Source organism: Muntiacus reevesi, chromosome 1 (genome assembly GCF_963930625.1).
Source record: "Muntiacus reevesi chromosome 1, mMunRee1.1, whole genome shotgun sequence".
NCBI classification, from domain to species: domain Eukaryota; kingdom Metazoa; phylum Chordata; class Mammalia; order Artiodactyla; family Cervidae; genus Muntiacus; species Muntiacus reevesi.
Genome location: NC_089249.1, coordinates 171,216,967 through 171,237,114, shown reverse-complemented (window position 1 = coordinate 171,237,114; position 20,148 = coordinate 171,216,967). Strand labels below are relative to the sequence as shown.

The 20,148-nt window shown below is 51.3% G+C and overlaps 1 protein-coding gene across 1 annotated transcript in view; it reads right to left on the bottom strand.

Moving 5' to 3' along the window:
- Window positions 1-7,898: 7,898 nt before the first annotated feature.
- Window positions 7,899-20,148, bottom strand: part of NEU2 (neuraminidase 2) — a 37,646-nt gene continuing 25,396 nt past the window's right edge. The window contains exons 2-3 of the mRNA XM_065930537.1: window positions 10,168-10,372; window positions 7,899-8,837 (exon numbers count right to left, since the gene is read on the bottom strand). Coding sequence (XP_065786609.1) covers window positions 7,899-8,837; window positions 10,168-10,368 — 1,140 coding nt within the window. The 5' untranslated portion in view covers window positions 10,369-10,372. The remainder of the gene's footprint in view (window positions 8,838-10,167; window positions 10,373-20,148) is intronic.

The following is a 20,148-nucleotide window of genomic DNA, read 5'->3' as shown; positions in this document are numbered from 1 at the left end:
TGCATATGTGCATGCATGGGTGTGTCTGTGCACGGGTGCATGTGTGTGCACAGGTATGTGTGCATGGGTGTATTGTGTGTGCACTGGTACGTGTGTGTGTGCATGGGTGCATGTGTGTGTGCACAGGTGTGTGTGCGTGTGTGTGTGGCTTTGGCATGATTAAAACTCTAGGGAGGAGGCAGATTCTACCACGGCCATGGTGGACCACACCAAAAGATGACTCTCACAGCTTTTTCATTTTTGGTCTTGAGAAATTTCAGACAGTGCCCACTGTCATGAGACAGGCTGTCCAGTGGACGACTTCGTTAAACTCATGTCCCGTGATCTTGTGCACCTGGCACATGTGTTAGTTAAAGGAACAAAGGCCAGTGGTAGACTTGTCAGGAGCAGGAGGACCCCCCAGATGGAGAGCCTGTGCACACAGAGGCTGCAGAAGCTCTCTGTGTAGCTTCATGGCTTTAGAATCTAGCAAAAATTCACTGTCAACCTTACTGTTAGGTTATGCTAATTAGAAATGTATACTTAAGCTACAGAATGGTCAAGGAGGGACCAGACTTAGCTGCCAAATGCTCAGAGGTGCTGTTCAAGATTTGTGAAAGAGGAAGGGCATTAGCTGAGCCAGGGTTGAGGTGGACCACAGCTGAGAGAGGAGGGCACAGTTGTAAGAAGTCAGCAGAACATGAGTGGGCTGCAGACCCGCTGGTCCCAAAGGAAGGCTCATTGAGACCTCATGGGCCTTTATTCCAGGCCCAAAGAATATCCTTTTCTGATCATTCTGACCAAGTTAGACAGGTGTGCCCAGTTATACCTTCTCCTCTGAAGGCAGAGTGGAAGCCCAGGGAAGGAGGAGCTTTGCCAACTTTCTTTCCCATCATCAACCACCCTCCTCTGGGGACCAGACATTAAATCCCACCAGGGCTGTTTGTATCAGGAAGACCACCAGGGTGGCAAGGGAGGTTGTTGAACTGAGAGGTTCTTCCTGCATCTTGAACAAAGTACTGAGCAGGTTGGGCCCTATACCAGGGTTTCTTTAAGTTGTCAAACTTCCGCACATGTCAGAATCATCTGGAGGGCTTGTTAAAAGCCAGCTTGCTGGGCGCTCCCGGCTGCCCCTAGAGTTTCAGATTCAGAAGGTCTGTCAGATTCAGCAGGACCTAAGGATTTGCATTTCTCATGGCTCTTCAGGTGATGCTCTTTCTCTGGGGACCACATCATGGGAGCCTCTGCTCTATGTACATGGCAGATGGAAACCCATGATATGGACCCCAAAGGCAACACCAGGGCAAGGCCAGAGACTGAGGTCCTGGGGGTCAGCTGCCAACTGGACGCTGGTGAGATGCTGGGTCCACGGCTATACCTCCTTGAGGGGAACAAAGTGTGTTGTTTTTTCTCTAGGGCCTCTGCTTGAGTGTCACCTCCTCTTATCTTCTTGCTGCTATTTAGTCGCTAAGTCGTGTCTGACTTTTTTATGACCCCATGGATCGTAGCCCACCAAGCTCCTCTGTTCACGGGATGTCTCAGGCAAGAATACTGGAGTGGGTTGCATCTCCATCTCCAGGTGCTCTCCCTGACCCAGGGATTGAACCCATGTCTCCTGCATTGGCTGGCGAGCTCTTTATCAATGATCCATTAGGGAAGCTCTGAGCACATGTACATTCTCTTTATTGCTAACCTGGGTTGCAATTCACTGTAAATTGCTTACATGTTTATCAACCACTTCCTCCCACACGGTCCAGGTTTCTTGAAGATAGGGGCTCTGTCTTGTCACTGTTGAATCCCCAGCTCCCAGAGCATCATCTACTCCATGGCTGACACTAAAAAACACTCCTCTGTGTAATGGTGGCCTCAGCCATCCCAAGGAAGCAAACCAAACTCTTGGCACCTGGAGTGGGTGGTGTGGGAAAGGGGGCCTCGGCCATGTCACTGACCGTGATGATCCATTCCTGGGTCCTTAGGGGACCCATTCTGCAAAGTGTCAGCAGTGCGTGTGGCCACAGGAGAGACCCGGCATGTAGTTCTCAGCTCTTCAATCAGTTCCCGTGAGCTATCAGCTGTTTGGGCAGAACAAAGACAGTTCAGTCACTCAGTCGTGTCTGACTCTTGCAGACCCCTTGGACTGTGGCCTACCAGGCTCCTCTGTCCATGGGATTCTCCAGGCAAGAATATCATAGTTTATTGCCATGCCCTTCTCCAGGGGATCTTCCCGACCCAGAGATCGAACGCAAGTCTCCTGTACTGCAGGCAGATTCTTTACTGACTAAACCACCAAAGAAACTCCAGAACTTCCAGAACAAAGAGGGGAAATAAATGGGGACATTTTGGAAATGACAATCCTGTCCCAGGATTTCTAATAGTGACAAGAGCACTGACTCCTTGGCACTGATAGTGTTTCTGAGCTCCCTGGCACTGAATGTGCTTCTGAGCTCTGGTCTCTGGATGACAGATATCTAGCAGGTCCCCGATCCTCAGGAAGCCTGCCCCCATCAGAGAGGCAGGGGCTGTAGAGATAGTGCAGGTGTAATGGGGCTCCATCGATCCTATTTGACCACAAATAGAAGGACCCGGCTGGGGCTAAGGATTCTCAGGATACCAGTACATTCAACATAGGCTTCCCACATGGTGTTGGTGGTAAAGAACCCACCTACCAATGCAGGAGACATAAGAGATGTGGGTTTGATCCCTGGGCCGGGATGATGCCCCTGGAGAAGGAAATGGCAAACCACTCCAGTATTCTTGCCTGGAGAATCCCAGGGACAAAGGAGCCTGGAAGGCTACAGTCAATCCCACATTTAATAGGTCAGGAAGGGTCCTGGACACTAACCCTTTGCCCACAGACAGTAACTCTTGGGACATGGCCCAGGTCCCTGAGGGCTGACTGGGGGAAGTAGAAGGTTGCCATGGTAACATAGTCTGCCTTCCCTCTCCTGAGGGTTTGGAAGATGGAGTCCTTTCAGATCAGGAAGGCCTGGGTTCCCCGGGATGGACAGGAGGATTCTGTCATCGCAGGAAATGTTGTGACAACAGGGAAGTTAGACGTCAACACTCCCCTTTCTCCTCCCTCGAGTCATCAGCTATCAGGATGGGCCAAAGAGAGGAATTACACGAGGACAAGACAGAAATGTGGCAGAGGACGAGATGGTTGGGTGCCATCACTGACTCAATGGACATGAATTTGAGCAAACTGTGGGAGATAATGGACAGGGAAGCCCGGCATGCTGCGGTCCGTGGGGCCACAAGGAGTAGGGCGTGGCTTAGGGACTGAACAACAGCAAACATGATAGAAATGATCCCTTTCCTAGCTTATCGTTTTCTGTATGTTTAGGGGGGCACTGTGACCTTGAGGTGTCCTGGGATGCGCTTGTCACGCTCAGAGCTGAGCACAGAAGCAACCTCTCGCCTCACCACGCCCGGTCCCCCCTCTCAGCTGCTGAGGCAGGAAGACTAGGGTCCTGCTGACTTCTTGTGGTCACTGTAACAAACCCCCACCCACTTGGTGGCTTAAAACTATACACGCTTATTCTCCTCTGGGATTGCCAGGTGGCTCAGTGGTAAAGAATCTGCCTGCCAGTGCAAGAGACTCAGGAGATGTGGGTTCAATCCTTGGGTCAGGAAGATCCCCCAGAGGAGGAAATGGCAACCCACTCCAGTATTCCTGCCTGGAGAATCCCATGGACAGAGGAGCCTGGTGGGCTCTAATCCATGGGGTCGCAAAGAGTCGGACACGACTGAGCGTGCTCGCAAGCCGTTCTCCTCTAGTTCTGAAGGGCACAAACCTAGAATCAGTTTTGCAGGCTAACGTCAAGGTAGCGGCATGGCCACGCCCCCTCCAGCATCCTTCCTTGCCTCTCCAGCCCCTAGGGCTACATTGCTTGCCCTCCGTGGGCTGTGGCTTCTTGCAGCTTCGAAGCCAGCAGTGCAGCGTTGACTTTTAGCATCACGTCCTCTCTGTCTGTAGTCAGCCCTCCCCCTGCCTCCCTGTGTTACAGACCCATGTCATCACGTCTACATTCTCCAACCCCCGGCTCACCTAGGATGACCTTCCTGTCTCAAGATCCCCAACTTAACCCCATCTGCAAAGTTCCTGTAGCCACGTAAGGCCACAGTCGCAGGTTCTAGGGGCCAGGAGGCAGACATTTTTGGGGTCATTATTCAGCCTACTGCACTGGCCTTGTCACAGGGCCTTGGTGCCCCCTCTCCAGGTGCAGGTATGCCAGCAGCCACGTCCACTCCCCAACCTCAGAACCCCTTTCTCCATGGCTTCCCAGAGCTGGTCCCCAGGCCCCAGGAGTCCAGCCTCAGTCGCTGTTGCTGGAAGCCAGGACATAGATGTGGAAAGGCTCCCATGACCATCACAGGTGGAAAGGCCACACCAGAAAGTGAAAGTGAATGTGTAAGTCGCCCAGTCGTGTCCGACTCTTTGCAACCCCGTGGACTATACAGTTCATGGAATTCTCCAGGCCAGAATACTGGTGTTGGTAGCCTTTCTCTTCTATAGGGGATCTTCCCAACTGAGGGATCAAACCCAGGTCTCCCACATTGTAGGCGGATTCTTTACCCGCTGAGACACCAGGGAAACCCACCCGAGCAGACGGTTAAAAGGGGCGTGCTGACAGATGGAGCTGAGGTGCATGGCAGCAGCTCTGAGTTGATCCCAGGGTCAAGGGGGTGCCCAAGCCTGGAGCCCCATGTCTCCCTGCTCGTGGTGAGGGGGGTGCGGGTGAGGCCAGGCTCCCCTGGCCCCTGCTGTGTCTGGGCCCTGCTTGTGGGGTCACCCGGCGGAACACTGAACAGGGCTGCGCCCCCAGCTCAGGCCAGGCAGCGGGTGTCCAATGGACACGCCCAAGAGCACACACACACACACATGCTGCACCAGCGCCCAGGTGTCCCAGGCAGTGGCAGTGGGCTCACAACGGGCCAAGGTCCTCGACCCCCGTGTGGCACAGCCCTGGGGGGTGGAGTGCTGTGTAACTGAATTAAGGGCCCCCTTCCCCAGGCTTCAGAGTCTAAACTGCTTCTCACATTTCCACCCCAGTCGTCCAGGTCTGAAGCTCACTTCCTTGCGTTGGTTTGTTTGTGCATTTGTTTGTCAAGCAGGCTTCCCTGATATCTCACTTGGTAAAGAATCCACCTGCAATGAGGGAGACCTGGGTTCCATCCCTGGGTTGGGAAGATCCCCTGGAGAAGGGAAAGGCTACCCACTCCAGTATTCTGGCCTGGAGAATTCCAAGGACTATACAGTCTGTGGGGTCACAAAGAGTCAGACATACATGACTGAGTGACTTTCATTTTTTAGGGGAAATTAGGAGGAGGGGAGGGGCCTGCTGGAAAGAGTATTTGTGTGTGTGTGTGTGTGTGTCGGGGGTGGGGTGCTTCCCAGGTGCTTCCACTACCAGGTGGTGTTAGTGGAAAAGAACTTGCCTGCCAATGCAGGAGACATAAGAGATGTGTGTTTGATCCCTGGGTCAGGAAGATCCCCCAGAGGAGGGCATGGCAACCCACTCCACTATTCCTGCCTGGAGAATCCCATGGACAGAGAAGCCTGGCAGGCTACAGTCCACAGCGTCACAAAGAGTTAGACACGACTGAAGTGACTTAGCAGGCACACATTCACGTGTGTGTGTGTGTGTGTGTGTGTGTGTCTAAGGACACAAATTACAGTAAAAATTCAGTTTCACTGAATGTATCCTGGATTGAATCCCAGAACAGGAAAATGACATCGGTAGAAAAGCTAGAGAAATCTGAATGAAGTCCAGAGTTTAGTTAATAGTAATGTACCAGCGAAGCCTCTTCGTTTTGACAAATGTACCACAGTTACGTAAGATGATAATATTAGGGGAGACTGGGTGTGGGGTGTTCGGGAACACTCTGTACTAACTTTGTAACTTTCCTGTAAATCTAAAATTATTCCCCCAAAAAGTTCATTAGTAATATTCACCCCCTCCAATTTTTTAATTAAAAAGTCTTTACTTCCAAAGTTTTACAACCCAACACAATATACTGATGTGGAGATTTAACTAACACATCTACTGCTCAGTTCAGTGTTTATTTTATTATTGAGGTATAACATACATAGAGTGAGGTACACAAACCTTGTGCTCATAAGCTCATTCTTTTTAACACATGGAATCACTCACGTCAGCAGCACTAGATCAAGCAAGAGAAGGTCTCCAGCACCCAGAAGTCTCCTTCTAGCCCAGCTTTAGTCAACAGCTCTCCTCCATAGAGCTGGCCACTGCTGATTTATTTGGAAGACTGGTTTAGTCTGTTCTTAAATTTCATATAAATAAAGTCATAAAGTGTGTCCTCTTTTGAGTCAGTCTTGTTTCACTCAACACAGTGTCTGAAAATCACACATGCTATTGCGTGTAGCGGTTCATTCTTTACTGTTGCGTTGTTGATCAGTCGCAAAGTCGAGTCTGAGTCTTTTAAACCCCGTGAACTGCAGCACGCCAGGCCTCCCTGTCCTTCACCATCTCCTGGAGTTTGCTCAAACTCATGTCAGACACGAATAAAGCACTTAGCATGCGACCACATGACCTCTGCGAAAGGAGAGCGTTTCAGAGAGTGATTTTTTTCTCAAACTTGTTGTATTGGGGTTTTTGTTGTTGTTTAGTCACTAAGTTGTATCCAACTCTTTGTGACCCCCTGGACGGCAGCACACCAGGCTCCTCTGTCCTCCACTATCTCCCAGAGTTGCTCAAACTCATGTACATTGAGTTGATGATGCCAGCCAACCATCTCATTCTCTGCTACCCCCTTCTCCTCTTGCCCTCAATCTTTCCCAGCATCAGAGTCTTTTCAAATGAGTCGGCTCTTCCCATTAGGTGGCCAAAGAATTAAAGCTTCAGCATCAGTCTTTCCAATGAGTATTCAGGGTTGATTTCCTTTAGGAATGATTGGTTTGATCTCCTTGCAGTCCAAGGGACTCTCAAGAGTCTTCTCCAACACCACAATTTGAAAGCATCAGTTCTTCCCGTGCTCAGCCTTCTTTATGGTCCAGCTCTCACAACCATACATGACTACTGGAAAAACCATAGCTGTGAATGTGATGTTATTTGGCAAAGAGTCTTTGCAGATTTGGTTAAGTGCAGAGTCATCCTGGATTGTCCAGGTGGGCCCTCAGAAGAGAAAGCAGAGAGGAAGGAGGAGGGAGCCACGGGAAGACAGAGGCGGACCTGAAAGTGATGCTGCCATGAGCCAAGGGAGGCCTCAGGTTCTGGACGAGGCAGGGAAGGACGCGCCCCGTGCTCCCTTGGGGTGAGCACAACCCCGCGGACACCTTGATTTGGGGCTTTTAGCCTCCAGAACTGTGAGAGAGTAAACTCCTGTTGTTTTAAGCCACTGAGTTGGTGGTACTTTTTTACAGCAGCCCTGGGAAGCTTATACAACAATATAAGCCAGCTTACTTTTCCTAGCCCCTGCTTTACCTCCCTGCAAAGCCATGCTCATGGTCCCTGCTCTAAAGCATTGAGGACACACAGAGACACACACAGACACACAAACGTACACGCACGTCTCTGCTAATTTGCATCTTTGTCCCAGCCTGTGCCCAGGAACGTGATGAGCTAAGGAGAAATGGGCTGGACTAGATAATTCATGAAGGCCTGCAGAAAACCCGGGCTGTGGGGGAGCAGGCAGGCTGACCCCAGGGGCTCCAAGAAGCCAGGTTCCTTCAGTTTCTGGGCTGTAAATAGAATCCTCTGGGGAGGCTGAGACAATGGAGGAGGGAAGGAGCCCAGCGGCAGACACACACTAGGCACACTTTTGATCACACGTACAACAAAGGGAAGCAGGAGGCGGCCCCCCCACCCCCCCGTCCAGAGGGGCCTGGGTGGAAGAGAACCGCCAGCCCCTTGGTGGGCAAAGCCCTCGTGGGCAGCACCCAGCGTGCTCGCTGCTCACTGCGGCAAAAACTCAGCTGGGAAGGCTTGTTTCAGGGTGAACATGACAAAGACGATCTCCTTGTAATCATTCGATTCGTACAGACACCCAAACTGGGGTGACCCGTCGGGGCCGGTGCCCATGCTCTGCAGGTCTGAGTAAGCGCAGCTGCCGGGAGCCAGCAGGGTGGGCTCCGACCAGGTCGCGGGCGTGGGGGGCCACCGATTGAGGTACACACCCAGGTTGGATCTCTGCTGTGGGTCAGTCGGGTGGGTGTAGAGCAGCCACCAGGCCGGGGATTCGGAGCCTGCGTGGGGGCTGGGGAAACCAATGATGCTCCCTTGGCAGCCGTGGGGGGGTTCCACCAGCTTCTGCACTGGCTGAGGCTGATTGAAATCCAGGCCGTTGTTGGCACTCTGGGCCTGGACCCTGACTCGGAAGGGGCTTCTCGCATTCAGATACACCACCCTCTGTTGCCCATCCCCGACTTCGGCCACCTGGCACTCCAGGGTGCCCCGGGCCACAAAGCTCCCTCTCGCCCAAGTGGACCCGTGGTCGTGGCTGACCAAGCAGAAGGCGGAGGGGGAAGGCGCCTGCAGGGAGCCGAGGCTGCGGTACGCGTAGGCTGGCACCACCAGGCTCCGCGTGGGGTTGTGCAGCTGCAGGCAGTGCCCGGGGCCCACCGCGAACGTGGCCCAGTCGCTGTGGGCGGAGGCAATGACGGAGTCTGTGAGGTCGGTGGGGGGGCTCCAGGACCTGCCGTGGTCCCGGCTGGTGACCTGGCACAGGCGTGTCAGGTTGACCCTGCTCTGCAGCTGGTGACGCTCTGACACCTGCCCGGGGATGGCGATGAAGAAGAGGAAAATGGTACCTGTGGTCTCGTCATGCAGGGGGCTTGGGTTCATGGATCGGTAGCCCTGCAGCTGGGCTTGGGACACCGCCTCCTGCGAGTGCCACTGCGGGAGAGGAGAGGAGGAGAAGCATAACCTGGAGACGGCCAGAGACCCTGACAAGGGTGGTGCTCTGGGGGCGGGTGAGTTAGCGTGAAGGTTCGTGGAGGAGAACTCTTGGCCTAGCATTCATTCATTTTCACAACACTTCCCAGAGCGGGAGCCAGGGCTCCGCCTCACTCCCTGCAAGATGGCCCAACCCCACCCAATCCCCCCAGCACACATCCGGGGCAACCATGATGTGCTAGACCTCAAGTACAAAGATGCTTCGGGCACCAGCCCTGCCCAGCTCCATCCAGCTCTTCCCCTTCTTGAAAAGCAAAGCCTTAGTTAGGGATAACAAATGGTCTGCCAGGGTGTGACCGAGCGTGACAATCACCTCCCATCTTTTTTACTTCATACGCTACTAATGTGGTCTGAGGCAGCACCTTGACCCTAGGACTCAGTGAGCTTCCCTAGTACCCGAGTCGATGTCATAGATGCTGCCACTCTGCTCTCTATCCCTGTTCTTTAATGTGAGAATACTGGAGTGGGTAGCCTTGCCCTCCTCCAGGGGATCTTCCCAACCCAGGGATCAAACCTGCATCTCTTACATCTCCTGCATTGTCAGATGGGTTCTTTACCGCTGCAGGGAAGCTCCTATTCCTTAATAACCATCCCTTAGTGAGTGAGTCTAAGGGCAGACACGTGTCGAGGGTCTAATACTCATGGTCTTATCTAACCCTAAGCTCTGTAGTACTACCTCCATCCTACATCTGCAGACTGAGAGGCTCAGATAAGGTAGATGAGCTTCCCAAGGCCACAGTTCTGGTAAGCCGTGGAACCAGGACATGAACCCAGGTCCCTCTGCTTCAAACCCATGCTCTAAGCAACTACAAGGAAGCAATGACCACACAGTAAAGATAGTCACAATATTAAATCCTTCATATGTAATAAGCCAGCTTTGAGGATCTTCATCAGAATTACTTATCTACATGCTGGAACTTCAGGACCCAAGCAACCGCCCCAACTACCCACTCCAGGTCAATTTTACTCAGAGGATGAACTGCCTCGCAGGTAGGTGATGCTGAGCTGGTCCTCCCTCAGTGTCTCAAGGATATAGGGGAATCTTTCCAAAACCAGTTTCCCCGACTGACTTGTACTGAAGCAGATGCAGCCAGGCCAGCCGAACTTGTTTCGGGTGAACCCATGTGAGATCCGGGCGATCACCGGGGGATACCTTCTCTGTCCATCCCTGATGGGTCCTTGAACACTCTGGCCCCCAGACCTCAGTCATCTAAGGGTGGGCTGGTCCCCGTATGCCTGGCAAAGCGGTGGTACCCCCATCTGGCCTTACCTGGACCTGGTGGGTGGTTGCATTGTAGCTTCCCCTGCTCAGGACAATGAGCTTGGCGTGCTCGTCCTTCTTGCTCGTCCGCTCTTCTGCAAAGGCCAGTAGGGTCTCCTGCTGAGGCAGGTAGAGCAGAGCCGGGACTCTGTAGATGTGGGCTCCTGACTGGAACACCCTCTCCCTCTGCAGGACGGGGCAGGACGCCATGGTGCTGGAAGGGGCACAGGAAAAGAAGATGAGTCCCTGGCAGTCCTGTCCTGAGATGCGCCAGAGCCACCCTCCCAGGCAGGTGCAGCTCAGCCCTCAGGCCAGCTGACTGTTGGTCCTTCATTGGACCGGAACCTGGTGGTCCAGAGTCGACGATAAGAAAGTGAAAGAAGGAAAGAGGCTAATATTCCCTGGGTTACAAAGCCAGCCTTTGTGCTCCAGGGAATCAGCCAGAGAGAGAGAGAGAAAGAGAGAGAGAGCAGAAGAGAAAAGAAAGAAAGACACGGGGACCCAAGCTCTGATGGAGCAAAGGTTCTTTATTGAATTCTGTAAGAGTATATCTATCAGTAGCTTCTTTAGTTAAAGATCAAGAGACCAGACTTTACAAGTTTACCAAGGAAGCAAGGAACAACAGAGGCCATAAGGCCAAGAGGAGATCCATATCAAAAGAGGGTTGTAAATAACACCTTTCACCAAACGGAAAAGCTAATGAAGGATGAAGGAGTCTTTCGCGCCTAGGAAAGAAAACAACAGTCTCAAAGGCCCTTGCTGAATCATCTAACTTTGGAGAAAACAAAACAGAACTTTAGGTCCTGCCCTGATGCTCCAGGCCGGTTGCATCTATCTGGGACTCATCACCCGCTGTCCGGAAACCTTCCACCCCCTACACCCGCCCAGAAGACTTATCACCCCCTGTCCAACTACAAATGCCATCTCAACTAAAGAATACCCAAAACATCCCACCTGATTAACGTATCCTTTATCGCTTCCGCAAACCTCCCTATAAATATGAAGCCTCCCTGATCCCTCTCAGCCCTCAGCCTGGTCGTTAGGCCGACTGCTGCCCCTCCTTGCCTGAATAAAGGTAACCCACTTCTGTTGTGGTCGTCTTTCCTTTTCTGCCTCGCCCGGAACTGTACCTTACATTCTTGGTGCCGAAACCCGGGAGGGGGCGAGGCACTCGTCTCACTCTTTCTCACTCACTCACTCTCCCTCCCTCTCACTGTTTTCCCCTTCTCCCCGGGAGTCTGGGAGTGTGAACAGCCGCTGAGCTCACTTTTCTGCCAGGGCTCTTAAGTTCCCCTTGGGGACGCCTAGTGCCTTCATGAGCGGTGCAAGCCTTGTGCAAAGGCTTTATTTATGCTCTGCATACCCCCAAGCCTCAGCTCTACACTCTTTCCCTCTCTCTCTCTCTGATGACCTCCGGAATAGGGACTCTTGCCATTTGACCGCTCTACATGCAACACTACACTCAAGCCGGCCCCTAGATTAAGGTAAGATCCAATCTGGACCGAGTTGTAGAGGCACCCTAGGGCTCAGTCCTCTCCAGGTTCCAGGGACCCCCTGGCCCAGGGCCACTCTGTAGGTGACGGTGGGGGATGCTCCACCTCGACACAGAGCTCTCTTCTCATAACTCCTACTGCGACTATGGGTGACGGCTCGAGTTCCCAACAGGAGCCTCTGCTTGCCTTTTCATTATGGGGTCTGGTCAATCTGTTCCAAAAGATTCCCCTCTGACCTGTGTTCTCAAAAATCTCAAACCACTCTCACTCACTGAACTCAAAGCTAACCGCTTAAAACAACTCTGTACACAGATTTGGCATCAATACCAATTAGATAGTCAAGACCGCTGGCCTGAAGCCGGCACATTTGACTTTGACATTCTTCAAAATCTCACCGACTTCCTTAAACGGAATAGCAAGTGGTCGGAGATCCCATATGCCCAAGCCTTTTGGGCCCTTTGGAGCAAGCCCTTCCTATGCCAGGCCTGCTCCACCCATGAGATCCTTCTATGCACCTTGCCTCCCAAGCAAAAGGGCTCTTCTTCCTCAACTAACCACAGACTGCAACCTTCTGCACCCCCAGAGTTCGACCCCGCTGACGAGCCCCCTCCCTACCCGCCACCCCGCCGCCCCTCTCCTTCCCCTTCATCCAACTCACCTACTGGCACTGAAACCTCTCCTGACTCCCCCTCGGCCCCGCTACCCCATCTCCCCGACTCCCCCTCCCCCCCTCCTTCCCCGCCTGCCACATGGTCGCGTACCCAGCACATGTTTCCCCTGAGAGAGGTGGCAGGACCAGAGGGCCCCACGCGAGTCCACGTGCCATTTTCATTGTCAGATGTAAGCCAGATAGAAGAAAAGTTAGGATCATTCTCTGAAAATCCTACCAGATACAGAAAAGAATTCCTGAGACTCTCCCAGGCCTATAACCTCACATGGAGTGACGTATATTATATCCTAAACGCCACTCTCACCCCAGATGAAAAAGACCGTATCTGGCAAGTGACAAGAGCCAATGCTGATCATTTACATAACCAAGACCGGGACAGCCCAGCTGCTGATGAGGCGGTGCCTCAGTTAGATCCCCACTGGACTTACCAGCCCAGTGACCCAGGTATCAGGAGACTCAATCATATGGTTACCTGCATTCTGGGAGGAATGCAGAAAAATACTCATATCCATGTCAATTATGATAGAGTCAGGGAAGTCACCCAAGGGGCAGACGAAAATCCAGCCTTATTCTTGGCACGCCTCACAGAGGCAGTCCAGAAATATACCAACCTAGATATCACTACCCCTACTGGGTTACTCTACCTTCACGTTCAATTCATCAGCTAGTCTGCCCCTGACATTAGACACTAGCTTCAACAACTAGAAAAGGGCCCTGCGACCCCCCTCCCACCGCCAAAGAGTCCTTCTAGAAGTAGCCTTCAAGGTGTTCAATAATAGAGAGGAGGAGAAAAAGAACGTGAAAAAAAAGAAGAACACGAGAGAAAAGATAATATGCCTTTTTGGTGGCAGCAATTAAGGAAAGAGATCAGCCTGGCCCAAGTCATCCCAGAATGGGGCTTAAGACCTCCTCCCCCCTGGACCCTGCTTCCGATGCAACCAGCCAGGACACTGGGCAAAGGCATGCCCAAACCCGCGGACCCCCACAAAAACATGCCCAGCCTTTGGCCAGTGGGGACGCTGGAAGATGGACTGTCCCCAGGGAAGCCCTGACACCCTTGGAGAGGTCCCCACCTCCCAGACCTGGAGAGTGAAATGTCCACAGGGACGCCCTGGTGCATCTGAGGAGATCTCCACTTCTCCCCAGAACCTTAGCCCATCTCTGCGAGAGTTGTTCCAATGATGGGACCCGGGTTCTAGCACCCTGGCCCGTGTCCCAAACATGAGCTTGATACTTAGGGTAGTCGGGGAAGTGGCCGAAAAAAAGACCTCTTTTATAGTAGACACTAGAGCCATTTTCTCTCTCTTAACTTCCTACTCTGGCCCAACTCAAGACCAGAACTCACAATCAAGGTGGTCTCTGGAGTTCCCCTAAGGCCAAAAGTCAGCCCTCCATTATTCTGTCAATTTGGAAAATCGACCCTTATACACTCATTCCTCATAATGCCTCATTACCCAATGGCACTCCTAGGGAGAGATTTGTTATCCAAATTGGGGGTCTTTATTACCATACCCACCCTCTCAGTACAATCTCTATGTTCTGCATGCAGATGGCACCTGGACGGTCCCTATCCCTCACCCTTGACCTTTCCTTTGATCTACCTGCCTTAGACCCCCAAGTCTGGGACACTGTTCACCCATCCATAGCCAAACATCATCCCCCAGTCCACGTTACCCTAAAAGACCCCTCGACTATAATCACCCAACGACAGTACTCTCTCACCCCGGAGGCCCACAAGGGAATTAAGCCTATCATAGACCATCTTCTTCAAGCCTCTATCCTAATTCCTACCCATTCACCACACAACACCCCAATTCTGGCAGTAAAGAAGGGATCAAACTCTTGGAGACTGGTCCAGGATCTGCAAAAAGTCAATGAGGCCATCACGCCGACATTCCCAGTAGACCCTAACCCTTACTCCCTTCTGTCTGCCATACCCCCAACCGCAACCCACTTCACAGCATTAGATCTCAAAGATGCTTTTTTCACCATCCCCCTCCACCCCCTCTCCCAACCCCTTTTCGCCTTCACCTGGCAAGACCCCGAGACTCACGTTTCCCAACAGCTAACATGGACAGTTCTCCCCCAGGGGTTCAGAGGCAGTCCCCACTTTTTTGGACAGGCTTTACAAAAGGACCTACAGACACTCGACTTAGCCCCGAGTCATCTCCTCCAATACGTAGATGACCTCCTCCTTTGTAGCCCAACCCGAAAACTCTGCCTCCATCATACCGCCAAACTCCTTGGGGCCCTCGTATCCTGGGGTTATCGGGTATCCCAATCTAAGGCCCAAATAGCCCAGGCAAATGTCACCTACCTAGGGCTTTCCATATCCTATCAACAAAGAATTATTCCCCCAGATAGAATTCAGGCTTTAATTAACTGTCCACTTCAAAAAACGAAAGGAGAACTCCTGTCTATCCTTGGCCTCCTAAATTTTTTCCGTATCTAGATCCCTAATTTCTCCCTCATTGCAAAGTCGCTCTGTGAGGCAACTAAAGGATGTCTGGATGAGCCCCTCTTTAACTCCTCCTCGCTGGCCAATCCTCTTCACCAGCTCACCCAGAGCCTCCTCCGAGTGCCAACTCTCCACCTGCCAGATCACACCAGGCCATTCTTTCTCTTTGCACATTCCAACCAAGGACAGGCCCTGGGGCTTCTATGTCAGCGGGCTGGAGACACCTGGGCTCCCATAGCCTATCTATCAAAACAGCTGGACATGGTGACCAAGGGGTGGCCTCCCTGCATACAGGCCATGGCTGCTATCGCAGCCCTCGTACCCGAAACAAATATACTCTCTAGACATGCCCCTTTAACAGTCTGTTCTCCACACACCTTCCGAGACTTGCTGTCACATCGGGCTTTCCTCTCCCTTCCCCCTTCCAGGGTACAGGTCCTACATGCCTTTCTCCTTGACCCTCAGCTCTCATTCTCCCCCTGCTCTCCCCTTAACCCCGCCAGCTTATTACCCATGTCCTCTACAACAGACTCTCTCCTACATAGCTGCAGTCTAACAGTAGATCTTACCCAAAACCCCTTCCAACATTTAACAGATCAGCCCATCCTAGACCCAGACACCCCACACTGGTTCATTGACGGCAGCTCTCAAAAATCTCCACCCTTTGCAGCAGGATATGCCATCATCCAGGAGGACCTTCGTCACAATCATGAAACCCAGACACTTGAAGCTTCACCTCTGCCATCTCACACCACCTCCCAACAGGCAGAACCAATAACTCTCACCAGAGCTTTAACTCTGGCTAAAGATCTAAAGGTTAACATCCACACGGACTCCAAATATGCCTATAACATACTTCACTCAAACATCCTAATATGGAGAGAAAGAGGTTTCCTAACCCCAAAGAGATCCACCATTATTAATTCAGACCTGATCCATGAACTTCTAGAGGCAGCACTCATACCAAACAAAGCCGCCATCCTCCACTATAGGAGACATCAAAAGGGAAGTCTCATATCAGCCTACAACACTGTTGCAGACCAGCAGGCAAATGAGACAGCCCTGTCCCTTCCCTCCCTCCAGTCCCCTGTCATCTTATCTTTGACTCCACCCGACCCTCCCACCACCAGAGAAATTCTCTCTTATCTACACTCACTTTTTCATCCCTCATCCAAGAGACTTCAACAGTTCCTCTGTAACCACTTCCCCATGTCCAATGCTGCCAACAATATTTAGAAAACCTTACCCACTCCTATCAAACGTACTAACCCCAATTCCAACCTTAAATCGACATCCTTTCCAACCCATCAAATGCGAGGCATCTTCCCAGCACAAGATTGGCAGATAGACTTTACTCATATGCCCCGAGTCCGGAGAGTCAGTTACCTCCTGCTCCTTGTGGACACCTTTTTGGGATGGGTAGAAGCATTTCCCACTACAAACAAAAGAGCCCACACTGTGGCCCAAATCCTCCTCACAGAAATTATCCCCAGGTTTGGCCTGCCTTCATCCCTATAGTCTGATAATGGCCCGAAATTTACGTCCAAGGTCACCCAACAACTTGCCCAATTCTTACAGATACCCTAAAAATTTCACATTCCATACCATCCCCAGTCCTCAGGAAAGGTAGAAAGGATGAATAGAATAATCAAAGAAACCCTTACCAAACTAACCCTCGAGGTACATCTGGACTGAACTAAACTTTTGCCAATTGTTCTCCTCAGAATACGAGCTTTGCCCAGAAAGCCCCTGGGGCTGAGCTCCTTTGGGGTGATATATGAAAGGCCCATGCTCCCTCCTGGACTTCCCCCTGAACCTCCTCCCATACCAAGCTTCCTACACTCCCCTTTGCTGGCAGAATTCCGCAATGCCCTCTGGAAATACGTCAGCCACAATCTGCCTGCCCCTGACCCCCAAGCCTCCCTGCCCCCTTTACAAACTGGGGACATGGTCTATCTGTCCGATAGTCCCCAGGGTGACCTAAACCCACAGTGGCAGGGACCATTCAAAGTCATCCTCCTCACCCCAACTGCAGCTAAACTCGAAAAGGTCGCCTCCTGGGTACACCTCTCTCGCCTAAAACGGGTCACCTCCGATCCTGCACTGCCCTCCTTAAATGACACCTATCAGGTCTCCCTGACAGGACCCACCTCCTTGAAATTCACCCGGCGACAACCCCTGCCAACCATCGGAGAGGACACTGAATGACCTGGACTCTCTTCAACCTACAACTGTTCCTGACCCAACTACTGCAAGACCTCTGGATCAGCGCCCCGACAGGAACTTCCTTCAAAGACCTGACTGCACTGGTGTCTCAATTGTGGCTCCAGGGAACCTTCTACAACCTGACTCCAGAAGAAATCGACTTCCTACTCTCATTCTCTACATAATTCCACATCCTAATGAGCACTGTTCCTCCTCAGATTCAAACCACCACCAACTTGGGGCCTTCTGCCCCTCGCCTGACTGGCCTCTCCCTGTCTCTCTAACCATAACTGCACTCCAAATCTTAATCCTTGCTGTAGGCCTAGTAACTGTCTCCCCTCAGGACTGGCCACCTATCCTTCGTCTTTCCGTGGGTATCGCCTACGTTGCTAGCTGTGCTCTGCTCCTAGGGTGCTATTTCCTCTGCACTGCCTAACTAACAGCCCATGGCTCCTCTGTTCCTTATCCTTGCTGCACTCCCCAGCCTTCTGGCCACTCCCTGCCCCTGCTCAGACGTTTATTCCTATGTACATTCCTCATCTTATAATACAGCTCCAAAACCATGCACCATGAACCTCGGGGGCGGGAAGTCCAAATCCTTACTGTCAAAGTACAAAAGAGAGGGAGTTTCGTGAGTACCTGCCATAAGCCAAATGGAAGAAACATACGTTTCTATCCATTACCCACTGGGGGTACTCAGATGGGGGCGGGGTACTACATCAAAATCGGGAAAAGAAACAAGAACAAGTTATAAAGAACATAATTTCCCGGTTACAGGCGACCCCTGAGCCTTATAAACGCCTAGAACTCCTTTCCCAATTATGGCCTCTCCTAAAACCTCCCTCCGGCAACCAACACCTTACCTGCCTTCTCAACTCTTCCTTCCAATTCTTCCAGTACACACAACACACATCCCAGTGTTGGATATGCATGTCACTGTCTCCCTCACAACACATAGCAATTCCCCTACCTTCAACCTGGCTGTTACAGGACAACTCTACCTCCCCCTCCCAATAAAAAACTACACAACTCATTGGGCCAGTCTCTGACAATGTCCTACTCTCAGCCTCTTCAAACCTAACCTGTATTAACTACTCTAGTCCCAATAACACTGGTCTTATAAACTCTGCTCCCTCCTTCTCTTCCACTTGGGTTCTCTGGAACAGCACAAGTAATTGCACCAATCCAGGAATCTTCATTCTCTGTGGGACCTATGCATATTCATGTCTCCCTTTGGACCCCTCCTGGATCTTGGTCTTCCTGACCCAGGGCCTAACATTCCTCAAAGAAGAAGAGGTAGAACAAATAGTTTACCCCCAAGGGGAACTTTCCCACAGGAAAAGACGAGGTGTCATAGCCCCTCTCCTGATAGGGACTGGCATAGCAGCAGCCCTAGGCACCGGGATTGGAGGCATCTCGACCTCTGCCCATTTCTACTACAAGCTGTCCCAAGAACTTAATAAAGACATGGAACAGGTAGTGGAGTCCTTCGTTTCAATCCAAAGACAAATTAACTCATTCGCTTCTGTGGCTCTACAAAATAGGCGAGCCCTGGACCTTCTCACCACAGAAAAGGGAGAGACACACCTTTTCCTAAGAGAAGACTGCTGCTATTTTGTTAATGAAATGGACAAAGTCCAGGGCAGTGTCAAAGAACTTAGAGACAGAATTGAACACCGCAGAAAAGAGTTACAAAATCTTACACTCCCCATAACCTGTTCCAACAGGCCCTCCTTTGGTTGCTCCCTTTCCTGAGACCATTGGTACTTATCATTCTATCCCTCTTATTTGGACCCTCTCTCTTCAATCTCTTCCAAAGGTTTCTCCAAGAACGGATTTGGGCCATCTCTCAAGATCAGGTCAAGACCATTCTCCTCCTCAAGAGCCTCACCCCAAGCTCAGAAAAAGGAGACCCTGGGCCTTAGGATGATCCTCCATTCCAGACCCAAACCATCACCCCTATCCAGCAGAAAGTAACCAGAGAGATACGGCACCCTTCTCCCCATTTTTTAATGATTTCAGGGTCTGGAATGAAGGAGTCTTTTGGGCCTAGAAAAGAAAACAACAGTCTCAAAGGCCCTTGCTAAATCATCTAACTTTGGAGAGAACAAAACAGAACTTTAGGTCCCACTCTGATGCTCCAGGCAGGTTGCATCTATCTGGGACTTATACCCCCTGTCTGGAAACCTTCCACCCCCTACACCTGCCCAGAAGACTTATCACCCCCTGTCCAACTACAAATGCCATCTCAACTAAAGAATACCCAAAGCATCCCACCTGATTAACATTTCCCTTATCGCCTCCGCAAACCTCCCTATAAATATGGAGCCTCCCTGATCCCTCTCGGCGCTCAGCCTAGTTGTTAGGCCGACTGTGGTCCTTCCTTGCCCGAATAAAGGTGACCTACTTCTGTTGATTCCCTGGTGGCTCAGACGGTAAAGAATCTGCCCACAATTCAGGAGACCCGGGTTTGATCCCTGGGTCAGGAAGATCCCCTGGAGAAGGAAATGGCAACCCACTCCAGTACTCTTGCCTAGAAAATTCCATGGATGGAGGAGCCTGGTGGGCTACAGTCCATGGGGTCGCAAAGAGTCGGACACGACTGAGCGACTTTTCACTCACTTCTGTTGAGGTCGTCTTTCCTTTTCTGCCTCGGCCCAAACTGTGCCTTACAAAGGAAATCCTATGCAAGCATCCCATCTCTTTGATCTCTGTCCTGGGAGAGGCTTGCCTGCTCCTCTCGCCCGACAGGGACTGATAAGGAACAGAGGGCTCAAGAGAGATAGGAAACAGCACACAGGAATCTTACTGTTAAATCTTCCTGACAATTCCCCCTATTTTATTATATTTGTAAAAAAAGGTCCTGATCAAATGAGTTTGGTTAGTATTAACCAACCTTATAGAAAGTCGATGATAAACAACAAATACAATTATCAAGACAATCACCAAAGTTACACCAAAGTTCCAGACCCGATGCTGTGGGTAACACTTTGAAACCATCTTCGCGGGTCTAGCCCAGACAATTGATCTGCGAGCTGTTTAGCTAAAGTTTCCAAATTAGTGAAAGAGGGCAGACGTTTAGAAAAAGTTTCAAAGATTTTCTTTTGCAGTAATTGTACATTCAGAGAGTCATTATCATGTAAATGAAATTTGATTTGTTCCCA